The sequence below is a fragment of the Panthera pardus genome, unplaced genomic scaffold (assembly GCF_024362965.1).
Source record: "Panthera pardus isolate Hobbes unplaced genomic scaffold, ASM2436296v1 HiC_scaffold_11, whole genome shotgun sequence".
Lineage (NCBI taxonomy): Eukaryota > Metazoa > Chordata > Mammalia > Carnivora > Felidae > Panthera > Panthera pardus.
This window is the reverse complement of record NW_026526666.1, coordinates 20,820,311-20,842,526: the sequence shown is the minus strand read 5'-3', so window position 1 is coordinate 20,842,526 and position 22,216 is coordinate 20,820,311. Positions and strand designations below refer to the sequence as shown.

The window sequence follows — 22,216 nt, the reverse complement described above, 5'->3', positions numbered from 1 at the left end:
AAACAAGTACTGGAATCAATCCTAGAAGTCTTAAAGAATGGTGTTCAAGACCAAAAAACAAGAAAACTCACCAGAGAGAGGAGATGCTTGGAGATTGGTAAGGTCTTAACATGTGAAGGTCCTCATTGTGGCTCTGGTTATTTTACCTGATGAACACCATCTCACAGTATTTGTTTCCGGATATTTGGATTAACCCTGAATTGTTCTTTCACCTCATTCCCTGTGTATGATATCAGCTTACAAGAAATAAAGACCAAAACCAGACATGAGCCTCTGTTATCTTTCCAAATTTTTTCCCTCTATTCAGAAGCAGTTAAAAAAAAAAAAAAAAAAATCACTTCTCCACAAAATCTAAGATCCCACTCATCCCACCCTCTCACACATAGTCTATTAAAGCAGCCTCTTTACTATTAATCTCTGTTCTGTAATAAGGGCTTTATCTTTAGTGTGTCTACTGTTGACACCTTTTCTGTGGTCTGCATGGACTTCTAATGTGTCCTTTCTAACCATTTCCATAGCTCCTGCTGATACGGCTTTGCTCTTCTTTATATTTTAGGAAGTTAATCAGAGGCCATCGTGGCTTAATTCTGGTTACATTCATACATCTCAAAATCAACAAAGAAAAAAAATGTATTTTTTTCCCACTTAAATCTCTTCTCAACTACCAGTTTCTGTCAGACTCCCTTACATAATGCTTGGAAATCAAAACACTGCTTTTGCCACCTCCATTTTCTAAATTCCCTATTGCAACATCCTTCCCTTCATTCCTTTGATATCTTTTAAATTCACCTTTTCCACTTCCACTGCCTTATTCCGGGATGTCCGTGATGAGTACATGCATGTGAGACTACCTAGCTTCCCGTCTTTTTCATGCCCAGCTTGAGCCACCTCCATGTCAGTCCCCGCCCCCCCAACCCCCGCCTCCCCACATCACCACAAACACAATTCTGGCCATAGGCAGGAAGTACAAGGGATTTCTGCAGAATCAGACTTTTGCCCAAGCATTCTGAAAACATTCCCCTACCCTGGCTTCCTGATTACTTTCTGTTGGCCCTTCTGTACCCTGGACTTTGACCTGCTAGATCTAGAGCACCTGCCAGGACTCCCTGCCTTTCCTGTGTTCTCTAGAATTAGCATCTGAAACTACAGTGGCCCATCACCACGCCCTCAGAGCAGCCTCTTCTGTTTATATACTGGTGTAAGCAAATTATTTACTACAATACTCCACTACCTCATCTTTATCTAGAGTTTTTGTTTCCTTCCCCACAGAAGCCACCCTGTTACTGTACTGACAAAGTGCGCTTCTCAGTTTTCAGTAGCAGTCCTCCAGCTCAGGAATCTAGTGGCTCCCTAATGCTCATCAAATACAAATTCTTCTGAACAACTTTAGAAACTCATAGTGCTTTTCCTCTCCTCCCTGTTCAATGTAATTACCCACAACATGGCAATAAGCAAAATAATCAACACTCTAGACCAGGGAAAGAGCAGACAGGGAGAGACCAGCAGGCCCAACATGCAGATAGAATGATAGCAATTCAGTATTTTTCATTCTGGAAAAACAAATGAAGGTAGGAATGGTGGGAGGGAGGAAATAAATGAAAGAAAAAGAAAACAGCATTTCAATGAGATTCTAGTTCAAACAATCTGTCAGCTCATCCAGCCTTATTTCCAGGTTAAAAAAGGGGGTTTAAAAAAAAGTCTACCGTATTTCAGACTTAGCACATGCTATTAACTTTAAATGTACATTTCAACTTTATCTGCTAAATTTCTATAACCAAGAGAAGTAATAATGGTAACAGTAAGATAATACTCAAAATGTATGGAGTCTGGCACACTTTAGGCAATCAAAATTTATTGGGAAAATTGATTAATTTAATATGAAGTTTAATTCCTCCTTGGAAAATGTTTCTGTATACACTGTTAAGTAAACTGCAAGCCACTGCTAAAATCAAAGAATTAAAAACAAAAAAATTTAAAAAAAACAAAAGCATTTGAAAGTATTTCCTGAATGTAGGCAGATAACAGTATTTTAAAAGAGTGACACTATATAAATAGACATGAAATTCAGATTCATATCTAATCTTAGTACAGTTTCACATCAATTAAAACCCTACTATTTGGCTTGGACTTTTGAAAATAACATACCACTTCCAAAATGATAAATATCTATCTGATTAGCCATCACTCTTCCCACCCTAGGCATTAAGTGAGGTCAGACTGTTGTCCAACTTTACAGGGGTTATCTGTCCTGTATGTGCATCATACTACTTCCCCTTGAGCAATACTTTGTACACAGATGATAGATTTCTACAGAACTTCACAACAAAACAAAGTTACTACACTTGTAATAATAATAGCTGAAGCAAAGGCTTCTTATTGGCTTCCAGAGACTTCCTCCAAGCAATTCTGTAGTGGTGACCAAAAACCATGGAAATCCACAATAGCTACCAGCAAGAGGAGGGAATTTTTCTCTGTTTACTAGAGCTGTGGCTTCAAAAGCATAGAGCAACCCCGTTGCTTTTTTTTCTGTCCCTCCACATGGGTCAGGATGTAGGCTCAATCATGAAGCTCTGAGACAGACAGCAACAGAATAGAGTAACTAGAACCCCAAGTTTCTGGCAGAGGACTGAAAATGAGGAAGTGGCAGAGAGGTCATGGAATGGGAGGGGCACAGGAAAGCAATCTCATAAAGTTGTTTACAAACCCCAAGGGACATGCTCAAGTCACTAATGCTCGGATCTGCTCCTACTCAGCATACCAAAACACCTTCAGAACTAAACTATCCAATCAACTAGGTCCCAGACTGTCTAGGTCCCACACTGAGTAGCACAAACTTGAAATAGATCCAAAGAGAACCGCAATCCTTGAAAAGTGAACTGACACTGGAACCATAGACCACAGGTAGACTGGTTATTGCAACCTGAATAAATAGGTTGAATAAATAGATTGGCATTCTCCATAGAATCTAAGAAAGATCTAGAATGAATCTTCTAAAATAATATTTACAATGTCCATACTATAATCAAAAATTACCCTGCAAAGTGCCACAAAAATTTCAACTTATGTTAGAAAAATAATAGATGAGGCTGAGATGACATCAATATTGGAATTATCTGAGAAAGACTTTACAGCAGCTATTATAAAAATACTTGAATAAGCCATCAGAAATAATCTTGCAATAAATATTAAAACAAAATAGAAGATATAAAAAACAAATGGAAGTATTAGAACAGTAACTCAAATTTAAAAACACACATACAAATGGATTCAAAAGCAAATGCAGCAGAGGTAAGAGTTAATGAACTTGAAGACAGATCAATAAAACTTATCCACTCTAGGGATGTCTGGCTGGCTCAGTCAGAAGAACATGAAACTCTTGATCTTGGGGTTGTGAGTTCAAGACCCACACGGTGTAGAGGTTACTAAATAAATCAATAAACTTAAAACAAATTATCTATTCTGAATGGCAGAGAATAACAGCCAGAAAAAAGGAAAAAAGGAAGGAAGGAAGGAAGGAAGGAAGGAAGGAAGGAAGGAAGGAAGGAAGGGAGGGAGGGAGGGAGGGAGGGAGGGAGGAAGGAAGGAAGGAAGGAAGGAAGGAAGGAAGGAAAAGAGCTCAGAGATCTGTGGGACAATAAGAAATGTCTAACACTCATGTTATCAGTCCTGGAAAGAAAGGATTCTGCATACAGTGCTGGGAAAATATTTGAAATAATGGCTGAAAACTTGCCAAATTTGGTGACATTAACCTATAGATTCAAGAGGCTAAGCAAACTCCAAAAAGGTCAAACCCCAAAATATCCACACCTAAATGCATCATAATCAAATAAATGCAATCAAAATCTCATGGGTTTTATTACAGATGTCAACAAGTTCATTCTAACATTCATATGGAAAGGCAAAAGAACTAGAATAGATCAGTTTTGAAAAAAGAAGAAAATTAGAGGAATCACACTACCTATTTTTAAGATTTACCATAAACCTAAAGTAATCAAGACAGTGTGGTATCACAGAAGGGAGAGACATATATCAACATAACAGCAAAAAGATCCACACAAATATGGCCAACCGATTTTTGGCAACGGTGCTAAAACAATTCAACAGAGAAAGGATAGTCTTTTTTAAAAAAACTAATGGTGCCAAGTAATTGACATATGCAAAAAAGAAAAAAAAAAGGATCCTTTCCATTAAAACTTACACTTCATACAAAAATTAACTCTAAATCTAGATCTAAATGTAAAATGCAAAACTATAAGAAAGCATAGGATAAAATGTGTCTTTCAGTTTGATGATGGGTTCTTAGACATTGTAACAAAAAAACATGATCCACACAAGAAAATACTGATACTCTCGATTTTGATTTCATCAAAATGAAAAACTTGTTTTTACTAAAGACATGGTTGAGGGAATAAGAGGACAAGCTATGGACTTGGAGAAAATATTTGCAAATCATGTATCTGGCAAAGACTTGTGTCCAGAATATGTAAAGAATGTTTAAAACTTAACCATAAGAAAACAATCCAAATTAAAAGTAGGCAAACGACATGAAATGGATGCTTCATTAAATAGGATACAAAAATGATTAATAAGCATGTGAAAAGAGGTTAACATCATTATCCACTAGGGAAATGCAAATTAAAACTATGATGACTGGGCCATAGGGTAGGTCTATTTTTAATTTTTTGAGGAACCTCCACACTGTTTTCCAGAGTGGCTGCACCAATTTGCATTCCTACCAACAGTGCAAGAGGGTTCCCATTTCTCCACATCTTCTCCAGCATCTATAGTCTCCTGATTTGTTCATTTTGGCCACTCTGACTGGTGTGAGGTGATATCTGAGTGTGGTTTTGATTTGTATTTCTCTGATGAGGAGTGACGTTGAGCATCTTTTCATGTGCCTGTTGGCCATCTGGATGTCTTCTTTAGAGAAGTGTCTTTTCATGTTTTCTGCCCATTTCTTCACTGGGTTATTTGTTTTTTGGGTGTGGAGTTTGGTGAGCTCTTCATAGATTTTGGATACTAGCCCTTTGTCCGATATGTCATTTGCAAATATCTTTTCCCATTCCGTTGGTTGCCTTTTAGTTTTGTTGGTTGTTTCCTCTTCCCAGTAGTTGCTAGGAATTTACCCAAGGGATACAAGAGTACTGATGCATAGGGGCACTTGTACCCCAATGTTTATAGCAGCACTCTCAACAATAGCCAAATTATGGAAAGAGCCTAAATGTCCATCAACTGATGAATGGATAAAGAAATTATGGTTTATATACACAATGGAGTACAACAGGGCAATGAGAAAGAACGAAATATGGCCCTTTGTAGCAACGTGGACGGAACTGGAGAGTGTGATGCTAAGTGAAATAAGCCATACAGAGAAAGACAGATACCATATGGTTTCACTCTTATGTGGATCCTGAGAAACTTAACAGAAACCCATGGGGGAGGGGAAGGAAAAAAAAAGAGGTTAGAGTGGAAGAGAGCCAAAGCATAAGAGACTCTTAAAAACTGAGAACTGAGGGTTAATGGGGGGTGGGAGGGAGAGGAGGGTGGGTGATGGGTATTGAGGAGGGCACCTTTTGGGATGAGCACTGGGTGTTGTATGGAAACCAATTTGACAATAAACTTCATATATTAACAAAACAAAAAAAACACAACTATGATGACATACCACAACACACTTACCAGAATAGCTAAAATAGAAAATATTGCCAGTAAGAAATGCTGGCAAAGATACAGAGCAACAGGAACTCTTTCATAATACTGGTGGGAATGCAAAATGATAGAGCTACTCTGCAAATCGTTTTCGAAAATTTTTGTGAAATTAAATGTGCATCTACCATATGACCAGGAATCCCACTCCTATCTAACTCCAGAAAAATTAAAACTCATGTCACATAAAAACCTAAATGTGAATGTTTTAACATTCATATGTATGTATGTGCATATATCTATATCTATATCTATAATTGGTAAGAAGTGGATGGGTAGAGGCATGAATATATAGGTATAGTGGGAAGAAGTTTTTTTGGTGATGAAACTTTTGTGTCTAGATTATAAGGGTGGATTCACTGAGAATTTAAAGAGCTAAAAACTAAACAAACAAATGAATGTAGTGTTCAGGTGTTTCTAATTTAACTACCAAACACTGGCATTTCATGACAGACCAAAAATAGTATTGTTCCTTTTTCCACTGATGAATAATACACATTTTTCATTTTACAATTTCATTTAAATTGAGGTGAAATTACATACAGAATAGTGTCACCAGATTTAGCAAAAATAAATAAATAAATAAATAAATAAAGGATCCCAGTAACATTTCACTTCAAGTAATCATTTGTAGTATAAATGTGTCCCAAATATGGAATGGGACATACTTGCTCTGAATATATATATATATATAGACCTCTGTGTATGTAAACACACACACACCCACCCACACACACACACACGTTTATCTGAAATTCAATTTAACTGGATATTTTATTTGATCTGACAATCCTAATACAGAAAAATGCACAGATCCTAAATGTATATATTTGAATGAATTTTGGTAAATGTTTATACCCATACAACCAACACCCAATCAAGATACAGAATATTTCCATTACCTCAGGTTCCCTATTATCCCCAGCCAGTCAATCTTCATTCTCTCCATAGGCAAATACTATTTTCTTGTGACTACTTTTTCCTGTTGCTAACATGTTTTTAAAATTAATTCATGTTGTAGGAGTCAATGGTTCATTCTTTTTTATTGCTAATTAATATTCCATTGTAAAATACAGCGAATTTTAAAATCTATTCTCCTACTGGACACATGGCTTGGTTCTAGTTTGGGGCTATAAGCGAATAAATATATAAAGTTAAAAGCATTCTTATGCAATTGTTTTGTCAATGTTTTCACTTCTTTTGGGTAAATACCTAGAACTGATTTTACTAGTTCATGGGTTTAATTTACAAGAAACTGAAAACTACTTTCCAAAGTAGTTATGCCCATTTATATTCTTCCCAACAGCAGGCAAATTTCAGTTACTCCATATCCTTGCAACTTTTACTGTTGTTAGCCTTCAAAATTTTTGACATTCCATTGGCTTTGTTAATTTTATTGTTTGACCATTTTCTATTTCACTGATTTCTGCCGTGATGTTCAGTATTTCCTTTCTTCTACTTAGTTTTTACACACTTTTTTTTCTAGCTAAGATGGAAACATATCATTGATTTTAAAACTTGTCTTCTAATATAGATTTCCAAAGCTATAAATTTCTAAGAACTGCTTTACCTGCATCCCACAAATTTTCATATTTAATATTGTTTTTATTCAGTTAAAATAAATATTATTTCCAAATATTTGGGACTTTTCTAGACATCTTTTTGTTAGTGATAGTGATTTAAAAAAAATTTTTTTTAATGTTTGTTTTTGAGAAACATAGAGTGTGAATGGGGGAGGGGCAGAGAGAGAGGGAGACACAGAATCCGAGGCAGGCTCCAGGCTCTGAGCTGTCAGCACAGAGCCTGACACGGGGCTCGAACTCACAGACTGTGAGATCGTGACCTGAGCCGAAGTCGGATGCTCAACCGACTGAGCCACCCAGGCGCCCCTGGTGACTTTTAATTTAATAGCCAAGCATATGGTCTACTTTGCTGAATGTTTCATACATGCTTGAAAATAAGGTCTATTCTACCACTATTGGGTGTAGTGATCTTTCAGTATCAGTTGGGTGCAAATGGTTTTTGTTCAAACTGTCAGTATTTTTGCTAATGTTTTGCCTATTAGTTGCCAAGAGGTTGTTAAAATCCTCAACTCTGATTGTAGATATGGCTGTATCTCCCTTTTGTTAGTTTCTGCCTCATGTACCTTAAAGCTGGTATTCAAGGAATATACCTTTAGGATTTTGTCTTCTTGAGAACTATCCTTTCTTTATGAAAAGTCCTTTTTTATCTCCATTATACTCCTTTTGAAGTCTATTTTATCTTCTATTAGTAGAGCCACTTGTTTTCTTTTGTTTTCTGTTTGTATAGTCTGTTTTTCCCCCATTCTTTTACTTTCATCTTGTGTCTTTACACTTAAAGTTTAACTCTCTTATAGACAACATATAGTTGGACCTTTAAAAAAATCTAGTTCTTTTAATTGGAGTGTTTGGTTTACATTTAAGTAATTACTGATTTGGTTAAATTTAGGTCTATCATTTTGCTATTTTTCTATTTGTCCTATATATTTTGTACCTATATTTCCTCCTTTCTTGCCTTTTTTTTTTTTTTTGATGAATCATATATCTTTCAGTATTCAATTTTAATTCCTCTAATTTTTTTTTTTTTTTTTTACTTCTGCCTTTCTTCTTTATTGCAGTTGCCAAAAGATTTCAATACATAACCTACATAGACCTGATCAGTCTACAATTAGTATTCCGCTGCTTTAAATAAAACGTAAGAACTCTGCCACTCTGGACTGGTAAGATTTGGTTTGGTTTTACTTTTTAATTTCAGTACTTTACAGATGTCTTTCTTTTGTCTCATGACCTCCACGGTTTCTGAGGTGAAGCAGCCCAACATTTATTGCTCCCCTGTGTGTAGTGGGTTCCCTACTACCACTCTCGGTTGCTTTTAAGATTTTTCTCTTATCTTTGGTTCTCATCGGTTTCAGCTATGATGTGTTAGGTCTTGTTTTCTTTACATTTATTCTGTTTGGAGTTCACTGAGCTTACTGGATCTATGTACTGATAGTTTCACCAAACTTGGGAAAATTTTGATCTTCACCCACTCATAATTTTTCTGCCCTATTTTCTCTCTCTTCTCCTTCTGGGAATTGAATTACATATGCATTGGACTGCTGAATACTGCCCCCCATGACTTTGAAGCACTGTGCTGTTTTCTTCTTTCCAGTTATTTTTTAGCCTTTATTCATCAGGACAATTTCTATCCACCTGTCATCTGCACTCTGCTGTTAGGTCCAACCATTTGGGTTTTTGCTTCCATTTCTCTGACAGCACTCATCTATATACATTCATTACAACTATTGTTCCTAGTCACTGTTGATATGCTAAAGAGACTCAATTTGTTATCATGCCCTAGAAGTGTTAAGATTTGTTCCAGCAGGCAGTTAAATTATGGACTAATCACCTTGATTTCATGGAGGATTGATTTTACATTATGTTAAAGGTTTTGTCTTTAGTTTTAGGCAAATCCTTAGTCCTGGGCATGGTCTCTTCTAATACACAGCCATTCTAGAGATTTGACAGAAAGCCTAAAGTGCTTACCAAGCCTTCTAACTTGACGGGATTCAAACTCAAAACTGTTTTCCCTTGCAATACAGAGCAACAAACTTTGCTCAGATTTTTCAGCCTTCCAGCTATGGCTTTCCACCAGGTTCATGGAGTCTTCCCCTGTACAAAGCATAATTCAGCAGTTAGCCAAAGAATTAAGAGGAGATTTGTATACAGACTGTTAAGGCTGGCTCCTCCTTCAGTGCCATCTCCATTTCTAGAATTTCCTCCTCACTTTACAGCTCCTCTAGCAGCCCCCAATTTCTCTGACACCTCAAGCCAATAAAACTCTTGCTTTCTAGCCTTCTCTTGAATTCTAGCCATCCCTTACCAGACAGACTGGGGAATGGCCTGAGGGAAAAAGCTATATATAAGTATAGTTCTCAGCCTGCTTTTGGTCATTCCCCAGTGTCTTCAGACAGTTATGTTTTTCCCAGAGTTTATAATTGGGAGGGCTTGTACATTACAAGCTATTCCACCATTACCAAAGCCAGAAGTCCTGCCTTATATAATTCTTCAATGCTTGCTTTAATGCCTCAGAAGAAAACAACACAGAACTGGTACTTAAATGTCCTTGGCTCTCTCCCTTTTTATGTAACAGATTAAAAACAGAATACTTCATATATATTTAAAATACCTTTTATCTCAAACGAAATAAGTCAGAATAATCTCTTGTTAATTAATGCTCCCAGGAAGTAGGGAAGTATATGTTCAACTTCCAATGAATTTATCAATTTAAGCTATGGTTGATTAAGCCATGGAAATATTTAGAGTTAGACCAACCAAACTAGCATCTAGTAAAGCTATTTCTGTTATGAACAAAAAGTACAAGACTCTACAATAGTCATGAAATATTATAAATGCAGAGCTGTTTATAACTAGGAAAAAGAATGTGACTACTTACATACATACGGTGGCATATTACTGAGTTAAGTGATATGACAAATCTTGCCTAACCCAATGTCTTCAAACTTAAATTTTTTAAAGCCATATTTTATAGTCATTAAGTTTTCCATTTGTCCACTTGGATGTGAAAGATGCAATTTAAAACCAAACAGCAACTGTACATGGCTGGCTGAACATTTATAATTCAACAATTATATAACCTCCAAAATACAGCAGAATATGAACCACATAATTAAAGTGTCAGCTAAACAAGACAAGGCAATTCAGAAAGATGTCATTTTGTGGCATGTACTCAGCTGAGCTTTAAGTAAGAGGACGGTTGGGTGGTACTTACTCTTTCCACCTCTGCTTAAAGCACTAATACCAACTACTGTCAGGACAATTCATCTTGTGGTCAGCACAGCTGACTTTTAAAAAAGAAGAAAGTTCCACATTGTATAAACTCATTTCATAAGTAAAAACTGTTTTTAAATAACAATATGAGTATCTGTCCGCAAGTTTTCAGGCTTGGTCTGCTCCATGTGTGTACATCCTCAAAAATCACCAAAATAGCAGCAACAGATGATGATGTCATAAGGAAAAAACTCACTGCCACAGGAAACTAAGTATTATTGAGTCAAGATCTTTCTTCTTGGTCACTTGTTTTATAATTATTAGGTACACCAAAAGAACTGTTCATTATACAAATACGGGTATGTGCATATATGACTGAAACTAACATCTAACAATAGAAAATGTCTATGCTTCCATTCCATCAATGCTTTAGGATTCTGTGCTATTTTCTGGTATGGAAAACAGACTTAGCATCTCCATCTCCAATGGATGCATGTTGTCTCCTGTGATAATTAAAGAGTGTAACGGTCCTCCCAAGTCCACAGTACACATTTGCTGCAAAGTGCCTGCTGCAATTTTCTGGTCCTCAGCTCCAACCCTGGCTAAGCCAACACAGAGTGTCTTCTCGGTGACTGCTATTAAGAAGAAGAAGAAAAAGATACTGCCATTCAAATCAGCAATTGCATTATCCTGTCCAACATTAAAATAAACATTAGTACCAAAAGTACCCTTAAAGAAGCCCTGAATATCTTAAATCTCCTTAGTCACATATTACACACCAATTATCTATTGATTTACCTAAGGCTTTTCTAAATTATATGCACTACCTGACATATAAAGCGGTTCTTCCTAACTTTACCCTTTTGGAATTCCAAAGGCTTGCCCTAGTTTAAGTTTTCAGGATTTGATAAACAATTGCCTATATCCATACTCTTTACAACTGATTAGCATTTGTCTTTATTTTGTTTTTAATGTTTATTTGAGAGGAGAGAAAGAACATGTGCACATGAGCAGGGGAGGGACAGAGACAGAGCGAGACAAGAATCTCTGGCAGGCTCTGCTCTGTCAGCACAGAGCCTGATGCAGGGCTCGAACTCATGAACCGTGAGATCACGACCTGAGCTGAAGTCAGACGTTTAACAAACTAAGCACCCAGGTGCCCCAGCATTTGTCTTTATATAGCTTCTGAGTGAACAATGTTTATTATCTGCCCAAATATATATATATATATATATTTTTTAAGGCACTTATGAATATTTAAAGTTTATTTATTTTGAGAGAGAGAGTGAGATTGGGGGAGGGGCAGAGAGAGAGAGAGAGAGAGAGAGAGAGAGAGAGAAAATCCCAAGCAGGCTCTATGCTTAATGTGGAGCCTGACATGGCTTGATCTCAAGAAACATGAGATCATGACCTGAGCTGAAATCAAGAGTCAGACACTTAACCGACTGAGTCACCCAGGTGCTCCAAACCTGCCTATATTTTTAATAAATTGCTTATGTTCCCAGTGACCAAGGTATACTAGAAAAACAAGAGGAGTATGAGATAAATACACAGATTTGAATTTTTGCTTGGCCACATAATCACCTATGTCAAACTTCAGTTTTCTTTTCATTTTTCAAAACATAATACTATCTTTCTTAAATGGCAGTTGTAAGGGTTGAGATAACAGACATGAAAGTATTTAATAAATTACAGAGCCCTTAACAAATAATGGGCATAATGACATTACTTATGTTTTTAAGTGCTGACCTTTTCATGATTTTATTTAGTTGGGAAAGCTGTCTTGATTGAACAATGATCAAAATGGGGCAAATGAGGGGCACCTGGGTGGCTCAGGTGGTTAAGCGTCTGACTCTGGATTTCGGTTCAGGGCATGTTCTCATGATTTGTCAGTTCAAGCCCCAAGGTGGGCTCCAAGCTGGCAGTGCAAAGCTTGCTTGGGATTCTCTGTCTCGTTCTCTCTCTGCCCCTCCCCTGCTCACTCACTCTCTCTTAAAATAAAGAAATACATGTTTAAAAAATGGGACAATGATATCTACAAGGACAAGCAGGCATGCAAGTTTAGGCTTAAGTGTACAAAATTATGGATATGGAATACCCTTGCAAATTATTTGTTTCATAACTTTAATGAGACCTACTAATGAGGAAAAAAATAAGCAACAGTCATTCAAGAATCTCTTATGTATTTTTTCTATCAAAAGATTGGTGCTCAAAGGCAGTCAGCAACTTACAACAGAATATAATGACAAGTTCTTTTAAAAACCTGTCAATAAATGGAGCACCTGGGTGGCTCAGTCTGTGAAGGGTCTGACTTTGGCTCAGGTCGTGATCTTGCGGTCTGTTGAGTTCGAGCCCCTCATCGGGCTCTGTGCTGACAGCTCAGAGCCTGGAGCCTGATTCAGATTCTGTGTCTCTCCTTCTCTCTGTCCCTCCCCAGTTCTCACTCTGCCTCTCTCTCTCTCTCTCTCTCTCTCTCTCTCTCTCTCTCTCTCTCTCTCACACACACACACACACACACACACACAAAGTAAAAATAAACATTAAAAAAAAAAGAATCTCTCAATAAAGATTTACTGATGACAAACATTTTATTATATACCACGTACTGTGTCTAGATATTATGAATATAAGGATAAATTCTCTTGTTTTTATCCTGAGGAAAACTACCCCCAGTCTCAGTGAGAACAAAGAGAAAAAGCAGAATAAGTATATTTTTGCAGGATAGATCTTACCATAAATTTAGGCTAAAAAGGAAGTTCTGCATTTTACCTATGTATTTATTAACATGTTTACATTAAACCTGATTTACTGTTAATCTGTGAAAAATCCTCACTTTCTTGAATGGTATTAATGTTCCTAGGAAGAACTCCATTATTTTTCCTTCAGTACTACTTTTAGCCTATGAAATTTAAGTGAAAACTGAAAAAAAAAAAAAAAAAAAGACAAGAAAAAGTACTATGCAAGCACACTGAACCTCACTTCAGAAGTGGGAGGTGTGTGAAGTTATACCATGTGCACATCTCAGTACAGCAGTGGGGAAACATGAGAACCCTTTTAGGGCCTTGAGTACCTGGCTCTTCTCCTCGTATTCGTTGATTCTGAACAATCTCCAGAAGCTGCCGGGCTGCTTGGTTTACACTCATATACCGAGGAGGTTCATAGATCTTCCTTCCCCTGTAAATATAAAACTAGATGCCACTGTCCTCAGCCATGAAATTACATAACACATTTTTAATGCAGTTATTCCCCCAGGAATACTCAGGTACCACAGTCTAATTATATGGTCTAATTATATGGTTTGAAGCATTCACACATTACCCATTTAAGTATACACCAAAACATGAATACCATAATTGTTTAAGTTTAAGCTTTTTTCATTGTTCTACTTCAAGTGTCCTCTGATCTCACCGAAATGCTGGCAGAAATAAAAGTCCAACAACTTAATGATAAATGTCTAAATCAAAGTTACTTTTATTTAAAGTGATAACCCAGGCAAAAACAGTTCAAATTAAGCAGCAATTTGTTCTAGATCCTGGCTTAATCAGGTTCTATCGTGTCCATTTTTATTACCATGTTTAAACCACATATTCCTCTTTTCACTTCTTCCTCTAAGAAAAGTAAACTAAAGTGGTAAATATCTAAAAATCTTGGAGGGTTAGATATGTTTACTTCTGATACCTCAAAGCCTACCACATCTGCCCATGATCATAATAAAAATACTGTTTTCATAGCTTACAAAACAGTTCATACAGATTATCTTACTGACTCCCAAAAAAATTCTCAAAGTCAGCACTGTCCAAGAGAAATATGATGCAAACCACAGAGTTTTAAATTTTCTAGTAGTCACATTAACAAAAGTAAAAAAAAAAGGCAAAATTAATTTTAACAATACTATTTTACCCACTATATCCACAATGTTGTATTTCAACATTTACTCCTATAAAAATTATTAAAGAGATTATTTTTGTACTAAGTTTTTGACATCTGTTATTTCATACTTATAGCATTAATTCAAGTGTTAAATTTTCATTGGAAATACTTAATCTTTATTTAAATTTCATAAAATTCATGGTTGCAAAAGATTTACCCAGTGAAGTTACTCCAAATACACTTTTTTAATAACTAAGTTGAGTATTTTTATTAATTAAAATTAAATTATAAAGGCAGTTTCTCAATTACATTAGCCATTTTTCAAGTGCTCATTAATTATATGTGGGTAGTAGCTACTGTACTGCACATTGCCTCAATAAGCAAAAAAAGGATTTTAGCACTCATCACACATAGGAGGAAAAGAAGACTCAGAAACCAAAGTAGCTTGCCTAAGAGCACATAACCAGAGGCAGACTCAGGACTCAAATGCACGTCTTCTTCTGACCACCAATTCATTAATTCACACCACAAATATTTACAGAGTGCCTATTAGGTGTCAACCACTGTCACGGTCCTGAATCCATGAGATCTATTGCTATTTCCACTCTATCACACTGCTTTTCACGTCATAAGATGAGGTGATTAATTTTTACCAGTTAAGGAAAGCTAATTTTCAACAATCTTTAGAACCCATGTCCTTTACGTAGAATTTATTGTATAAGGAATTAGAAACAGACATAAGCATTCTCAGAATAAGAACTTACTTGATTAGATTTTCCAAAGACTGCTCCTTTACTTTGATGTCTGTAGGAAGTGAAAAATAGTTCTCTTTTAATTAACTACTTTATCCAAAACCCTGTGTGTCAACTTCGGTAGAGCCATTTAAATTTAGGGGAAGCGTTTTTGTCAAGTCTCCGAAATATTAATTTCAGAGCTCATGTCATTCTTCCGTCACACTTGTATCCATCTACTTTTTTATAGAAATATACAGAAGAATGGAAGCTTGTGGTGTGTAAAGGTCATTAGTTAGAAAACAAACACGAGGTTGGCCCTAAGACCATCCTGAAAGTGTCTAATTTCCTCTTGGAAAAGAAGACACAGGAAAGAGTCAGATAAATATTGGCATATATACTACCAAACAGCTAATCCAAATCTTTGTGTTCATTTCTACTAGCTGGTAAGTGCATAGACCCAACTGAGAAGTCTTCTTATGTTCCTATTCTTAACCTATTTTTCGGGCACTAGAACGTAAGCTCTAATGCATGTAATGTAACAGAAGAAAACTTTCACCACATTTTGAAAAGAAACCTTTGCTCTCTTGTGAATGGTTAAGACATGTCTAATAACTTATAAATAAACCCTTTAATACCCAATATTCATAAACAGCGCTTTCCCAAGCACTGACTGCCAGGTATGGGGCTACCACAGAGGCCAGAACACACATAATCTCTGCTCTCATGAAGCTTGAAATGCAAGTGTCACAAATCCTTGATTCCTTTTACTTCTTAATCACTGATGCTCAGCCAAACAGTTTGGTAAAAGGTAAAAAAGCACAATCACTCCACATCCTCACAGGAACTCAGTATACAACAGCAAGAGCAACAGCTGCTTCCTGTTCTACATGCTAAAAACAAATGGTTCAGCCAAAGTCTGCTTTTGCAAAAATAAATACACTGCAACTGAAGGGTCTTTTTGTTGGATTTCTACAGCTTTCCTAAGTGATTATCAAAGTTTTTCTTATGAATGAGACTAAAGAGTTTCCTAGGAAAATACAGCAGAGGTTAAGCCCTTGTAAGTATTTGTAAATGTTCTTGGAACCGGTGGTGAATGTACCTTTCAGGTTCGAAATACCATTATTTAATTTTTCCATTTGTCTAGCACATATAAGAAAAAATGCAATATCAGTTATTGAAAATGGCCTGCAATACAATTAACAGACGTAGACTTCCTTTATATGGTACCTGCAAGATTTTTAAAAATTCAACACATTCATTTAGTTCATTCACCTTGAGGTTCTGAAATGTTGTGAGTTTTTAGTATTTTAACTTTTTAAATGATCTGCTCTATAGAACCTGGTTTTAAGTATGAAGAGGGCTGGGGAGAATTTTTACAGGCAAATGCTTTTTGATCGAACATAAGACTACATTATGAAATATTTAATATCAAGCCAGACCAGTCTTACTACTTCTCCCTTGCCTTCACACAGGCCAGAATTATTCCTTTCTACTTCTACTTGCTAAAGGTAAGCATCTCCTTTTCACCTTAGTGCCAGCACCCTGCATAATGCAAAGTACCCAATAGATATTCCATAAAAGTCTACTGAATCAATTTATTCATGTGGCTCTACTATTACCCACACACCAGCCTATCTTAAACTACCCCTGAAGTAACATAAGTCCCAACTCCTTCATAAAGCCTATGTTAACTTCCCCTCAAAAGCTCTTTGTTCTTTGAAATATCTATATAGTTATTACTATATTTTGTTAATCTTTAATTACATCATATACATCTGGTCTTTTCAAGTAAATTTTAAATTCTCTGTAGTATCCTAACATGGTATATTCTCACTAATCCCTACAGGGTCTGGACCACAGCAGGCATTCAATAAATATATACTAATTTAAATGATGAGCATTCCAGATGATTAAATGATGAGATGTACGGTTTGAGGATTTGAAATCATATCTTATACTTCACACCTTGTTCCTGTTTTTGTTAATGGAGCAAGGAAGATATATTGTTTAGCCTTGTTTGTCTTTTCCCAGGAAAGCCAAGAAAAGGGGGAAGCTCTTAGAGAAATCGAGAGCCAAAGTTCTGGTTTGACCTTCCTGCCTCTTCATACAACAGAACTTAATTGTTCTTTAAACTTTTGTGTACATAGCAACTAAATTTCAAAACCCTGAGGGCAGGACGCATGTCTAATACTTCCTTAGTATTCCAAAAAACCCTAACTCTACAATGGGCATAAAGTGCAGCATGATATAGTAAAAAGCTGTGAATGACAGGTTATCTGGATTCTACCAATTCCACCACTGATAAACTGGGTGACACAGTGGGAAAATGATTAAATATCTCTGGGCCTCAACTTCATCTGTAAAATGGGCTTCAATAACATGATCTTCAGAGTCTCTCTCAGATCTGTAATTCTGTGATTCTGATATCAATACTGTGGTATTCAAAAAACATCTCTAGGAAGACAAAGGATGGCACTTGGTAAGAATAAATGCTTAATACAGGTCTGCTGAATTGCAGTAAACTGACAAGAACAGGGTTTTGATGGATAAACGGGTAAGATAATAGAATGCTGGAGTGGATTCATGAGGGCATAAGAAGGGAGTAGCACGAATTATGGTATACACAAGGGAATAGCCAGGTGGTATTTGGAGCAGAAAATGCGTTATCTCCCTGAGAGTAAGAGAAGTATGTGGCACACAGAGCAGCTAGACCAGGTCGTTCCTTGACCTCTAGCTAGTTATGCACAGAACAGCTTTACCTGAACACAAAATCAAAATGAGAATAATACGACGACTCCATATTGTGACTTTAAGGAAACTCCAAAGCCCTCACCTAGTAAGCATAACGTGTGCATGCCGTTTTGTCTGTTCTTCTTTACTTTGTCAAAGAAGCTTTCTGGTCTCCAAGTGTCTGTCCAAAAAACAATAGAAACCGTCTCTCCAAACTTATACAACTAGAAAAAGTAAAAACATTAATTAATGATAGAACAATTCACTGCTTACTCTTTCAAAGTTAACAACCAAAACATAAAGTGAGACCCAGACTTGAGATGAGTGGGGGATCAAATCTCTTACAAAATACATGTTCTCTTTGGTCCACAGCAGCTGGTGTCTCTCTGATGCCCTTTACAGTAGTGCTCCTAGTAGTTCAGCATTCAGTATAGCAACATATGTAACCAGTTCACGATTTAGCTATGTAGTTGCTAAAAATACTGAAACAGAACCCAGAAGGAAATAAACAAAGACTTTTGAGCAGTCAGAGCAGGGACTGTTCACTAGGTTAATTTTATTATCCTCACACTACAGACCACCAAGGCTCAGAAACATCAAGCTCATCTGCCCAGGGTCTCACAGCTAGTGAGTAATGAAAAAGACTCAAACAGGTCCAAGAAATGCTCCTTTCCACCATGGCAGCTCAGGACAATTCAGACACTATATTCGCTGCAGCTATTTCTTAAACCCTACCCCCTTACTTTACCCACGATTTGATTCCTCACTATAGAATTCAATGAAGGTTTGCCCAAACCTCCTCCTTTCCCAAGTGGCCTACCCACCCCACTTGGCCATCACACAACCAAGAGGCTTGCTTTGTTCCAGTGTGCTTCCAGTCTGGCTGCACAGCTCACTGAAGTGAGCCCAACTCCACATCTTATGCTAAGACAACTCAGTTCTGAATCCTAGTTCTGCAACTTGGTAGCTGTGTGACATTGTTCCTTCTAAATCTCTAAAATAGGGATAGTAAAAACATACTGTCTTTCCTACTCATGGGGTTGTAAACATGTAAAAAGTTATTCAAACTGTGAAGTAATATGCTAATATTAGTTCTTATCTAGTCACTGTGCAAAGGACAATTAAATTCAAAGACTTAATACATGGTAAAACATAAAACTAAAGTTGTTAGGTAAAGATTTAATTATTCAATTGAAACAGTGCTTGAAACAATTTATAAGAGCTGGAAAGCACTAGACACAGGAAATCAAGTCTAGTCCTCTGCCACAAACTGTGCACAGGACAGTACTGAACTTTTCTAAGCCCAAGGTTTTTCATTTTTCAAATGAAGAACTGGTCTGCAGAAGGGATTATCATCCTGAGGCTTCTCCAATCAGTTTTCAGAAGCTGCTGCAAGAGGTAAGGGGGAGGCAGAAAGAACAGAAACAGAAAAGCTGGAGCATTCAAGGCCCTCTATCCCTCCACCCCAGGAAAGCTCAAATTTTCTCACTTTTTGTACACTGAGGCCTAAAACCTGTAACTGACACTCTTAATGGTGACTTTGAGTTCTTAAGGGAAAGCTCATCAGGTTCCTCACACGGCCACAACTTCCAACTCACCTACCAATGAGCTTTATTCTCAAAGTCCACTTGCAAACTGTCTAAAAAAGATCTATGGAAGCCATGCCATCCCCTGGCAAATTCTCAGATCAGTATAGCAAGAGCCATGTAACTGCAGGAATTCAGAGTCATGAATCTTCTTGCCACGTATATAATGTTTCTCTGTGAAAAATGCATCCAGCTGATGAGTTCCAATGTGTTCCAATGTGGGATTCCTGGAATACATTCACCCAAGCTGCAAGAGATAGGCCTAGCCCTGCTGGGGTGGGGCTGGGGGTGGGGGTTCTGCTACTGTTATTGTTCTATGAGAGGCAAATTTATCTAAAAGATATTTATTCTAGATCATCCACTATGTGCCACACATTATGCTATGCACAGGTATAAAGTGAGAAGCCAATCCGAGCTCTGGCCCTCATGGAGAATGCAGTCTTGCATATACCTCACAGAGCAGGCAAGAGCTCTGAAGTCACAGCGCTGGTTCTTAATAGATGGGTCACCATGGGGTGCCTGGGTGGCTCAGTCGGTTGAGCGTCTGACTTTGGCTCAGGTCATGATCTCATGGCTCGTGAGTTCGAGCCCCGCGTCAGGCTCTGTGCTGACAGCTCAGAGCCTGGAGCCTGCTTCTGATTCTGTGTCTCCCTCTCTCTCTGCCCCTAACCCACTCACATTCTGTCTCTGTCTCTCTCAAAAATAAATAAACATTAATAGATGGGCCACCGTGGACAAATAACCTTCCTGACTTTCAAGAGAAACTCCCCAGGAAAATGCGCATAACTATAAACCTAATAATGTGATTTGTTAAAGGATTAAATGACATAAAGTGTGTAGAATGCCTAATACATTGCACACAGTAAAAACAATAAATGTTAGGGATTTGATGATATAATAATATGTTTATAATGATGATATAAAAATGGTCTAAAATGCTGTGTCTTGCTATAATCCAACTGCTTTCTTTACTGGAATGAGCTCAAAAATATTACCAAATATTTGAAAATAAGTTTATGATTTAGCTCTGATAAGTTCAACAGTTTACATTCTAAAAGGGATTTTTGGCATCTCGGATCAGACTTTGAAATATTGCTATTACTCTGTAAAAAATAAAACTATTGAGGTTAAAGAAAATTACGTATGCAACCATATATAAACACTCTAAATGGGCCTTCAATATTTTAAGAGTCATGGAAATATACTCATGAAGGTAAATTCTTCATTCAGAAAGAAAGGGATAGATGATTTCTGAGAGAATTGAGATGCTAGTCACATATAAACACTAGCTGCAGCATGCTGTAGAAAAGCTTCTTGGAATTGTCTAATTTGGGGGATTAAAAGAAAGCCTCACATAAGCACTGCTTTCTAGGACCCTGATTTATAGACTGTAACCATTCCCATGGTTGTGCTGCAAACTTCTTCAATGAGTTCTGGAACATTATGCAAAGAGTTTCACCATTTAAGATGTCAGTCCCTCAAAGAACAGAAAGATCAGTGCCATGTTTCACAATCCAAGGACTTGCCAGTAAACCATAAAAGAAACTGGAGTAAAACAGTGTCAAGAACTGAGGCTGCAGAAGTCTAAGCTCTGTCTTATACATGTTAGCCTTTGTACTGTGATCATTTTCCCCCAAAACAGTATTGATGCAAATCTAAATTTAGAGACCATAAAAAGAGCTGTTTTCTAAGAACAGTAGATAAACACAGGTCTTTTTGCTTGTTTGTTTTAATCTGAAGCAAGTTATAAAGAAAGCAATTTATCCAACTTGATATTGGATCGTGTTTTTATCTGTTGAAGATAAAAACTCAAAATGATCTAATTAACATATAAAGCAATATCTAGTTAAAGCAAGAAGATGCATAAGAAAGATCAATATTAGGTAGTAAATAATAATTCTAAAAAATGAGACATAGACAGTACTGAAGGAGTTCAGCATTACTCCCACTTGGAAAGCACCTGAAGACAACTCCTGAAGACAGGATATAGGCTGGGCCTTAAAGGGTGGAAAAGATGGGGGAACTTGATCTTGGGGGAAGAACAAGATGGTAGGAACAACTTAACAGAGGTGGGAACTGTTGGGCAATATTTAGCATGGCATTAAGCAATTATCTAGAAATAGCTATTGCCCGACTTGCCTCTAACAAGTATCTCTTAATTCCCGACAGCTTTACCACGTGCCAATTCCTGTCAATGCCAGCTCCATAATATACTTAGAACTGACTTCATTTCTTTTATCACTACCTTAGTTTGAGTCCTTAATGCCACTTGCCTGAATGACCTTAATAATCTTCTAACTCATCGCACTGCCACCAATGTTTCCTTCCTTTCAGAAGCACAGAATGCTTTGTAAAATCCATTTTTATAATTAGGATTTAATACTTTTGTCATTCTACATTCAAATAAAAAACAGTTTGTGACTGGGGTGCCTGCGTGGCTCAGTCGGTTGACTGTCCGACTCTTGCCTCAGGTCGCGATCCCATGGTCATGGAATCCAGCCTCATGTTGGGCTCTGTGCTGACAGTGCAAGCCTGCCTGGGATTCTCTTTCCCTCTTTCTGCCCCCTGCCTCAAAATAAACAAACAAAAAATAGTTTGTGATTTTCTAAGTTAAAAAATATCTTCTCAACATACAGAAAAATCAGAAAATTTAACTTGCTATTAAGAACTCTGTGGGGCACCTGGGTGGCTCAGTTGGTTAAGCGCCGACTTCGGCTCAGGTCATGATCTCGCGGTTTGTGAGTTCAAGCCCCATGTCGGGCTCTGTTCTGACAGCTCGGAACCTGAAGCCTGCTTCGGA

The 22,216-nt window shown here is 37.1% G+C and overlaps 1 protein-coding gene across 5 annotated transcripts in view; it reads right to left on the bottom strand.

Moving 5' to 3' along the window:
* DPH5 (diphthamide biosynthesis 5) overlaps positions 1-22,216 on the bottom strand; it is a 52,043-nt gene that overhangs the window by 6,110 nt on the left and 23,717 nt on the right. For 2 of the 5 annotated variants that reach the window (XR_002082170.2, XR_002082171.2), the window contains exons 5-9: positions 17,934-18,054; positions 15,131-15,170; positions 13,567-13,670; positions 9,252-9,377; positions 72-236 (exon numbers count right to left, since the gene is read on the bottom strand). Coding sequence is in view for 3 of the 5 variants with exons in the window: in XM_019457646.2 (XP_019313191.1) it covers positions 10,926-11,131; positions 13,567-13,670; positions 15,131-15,170; positions 17,934-18,054 (471 nt within the window). In the remaining 2 variants the exon portion in view is untranslated. Of the gene's footprint in view, positions 1-71; positions 237-9,251; positions 9,378-10,104; positions 11,132-13,566; positions 13,671-15,130; positions 15,171-17,933; positions 18,055-22,216 lie in introns of those variants that run through there. The other 3 variants (XM_019457645.2, XM_019457644.2, XM_019457646.2) reach the window with 2 other exon arrangements.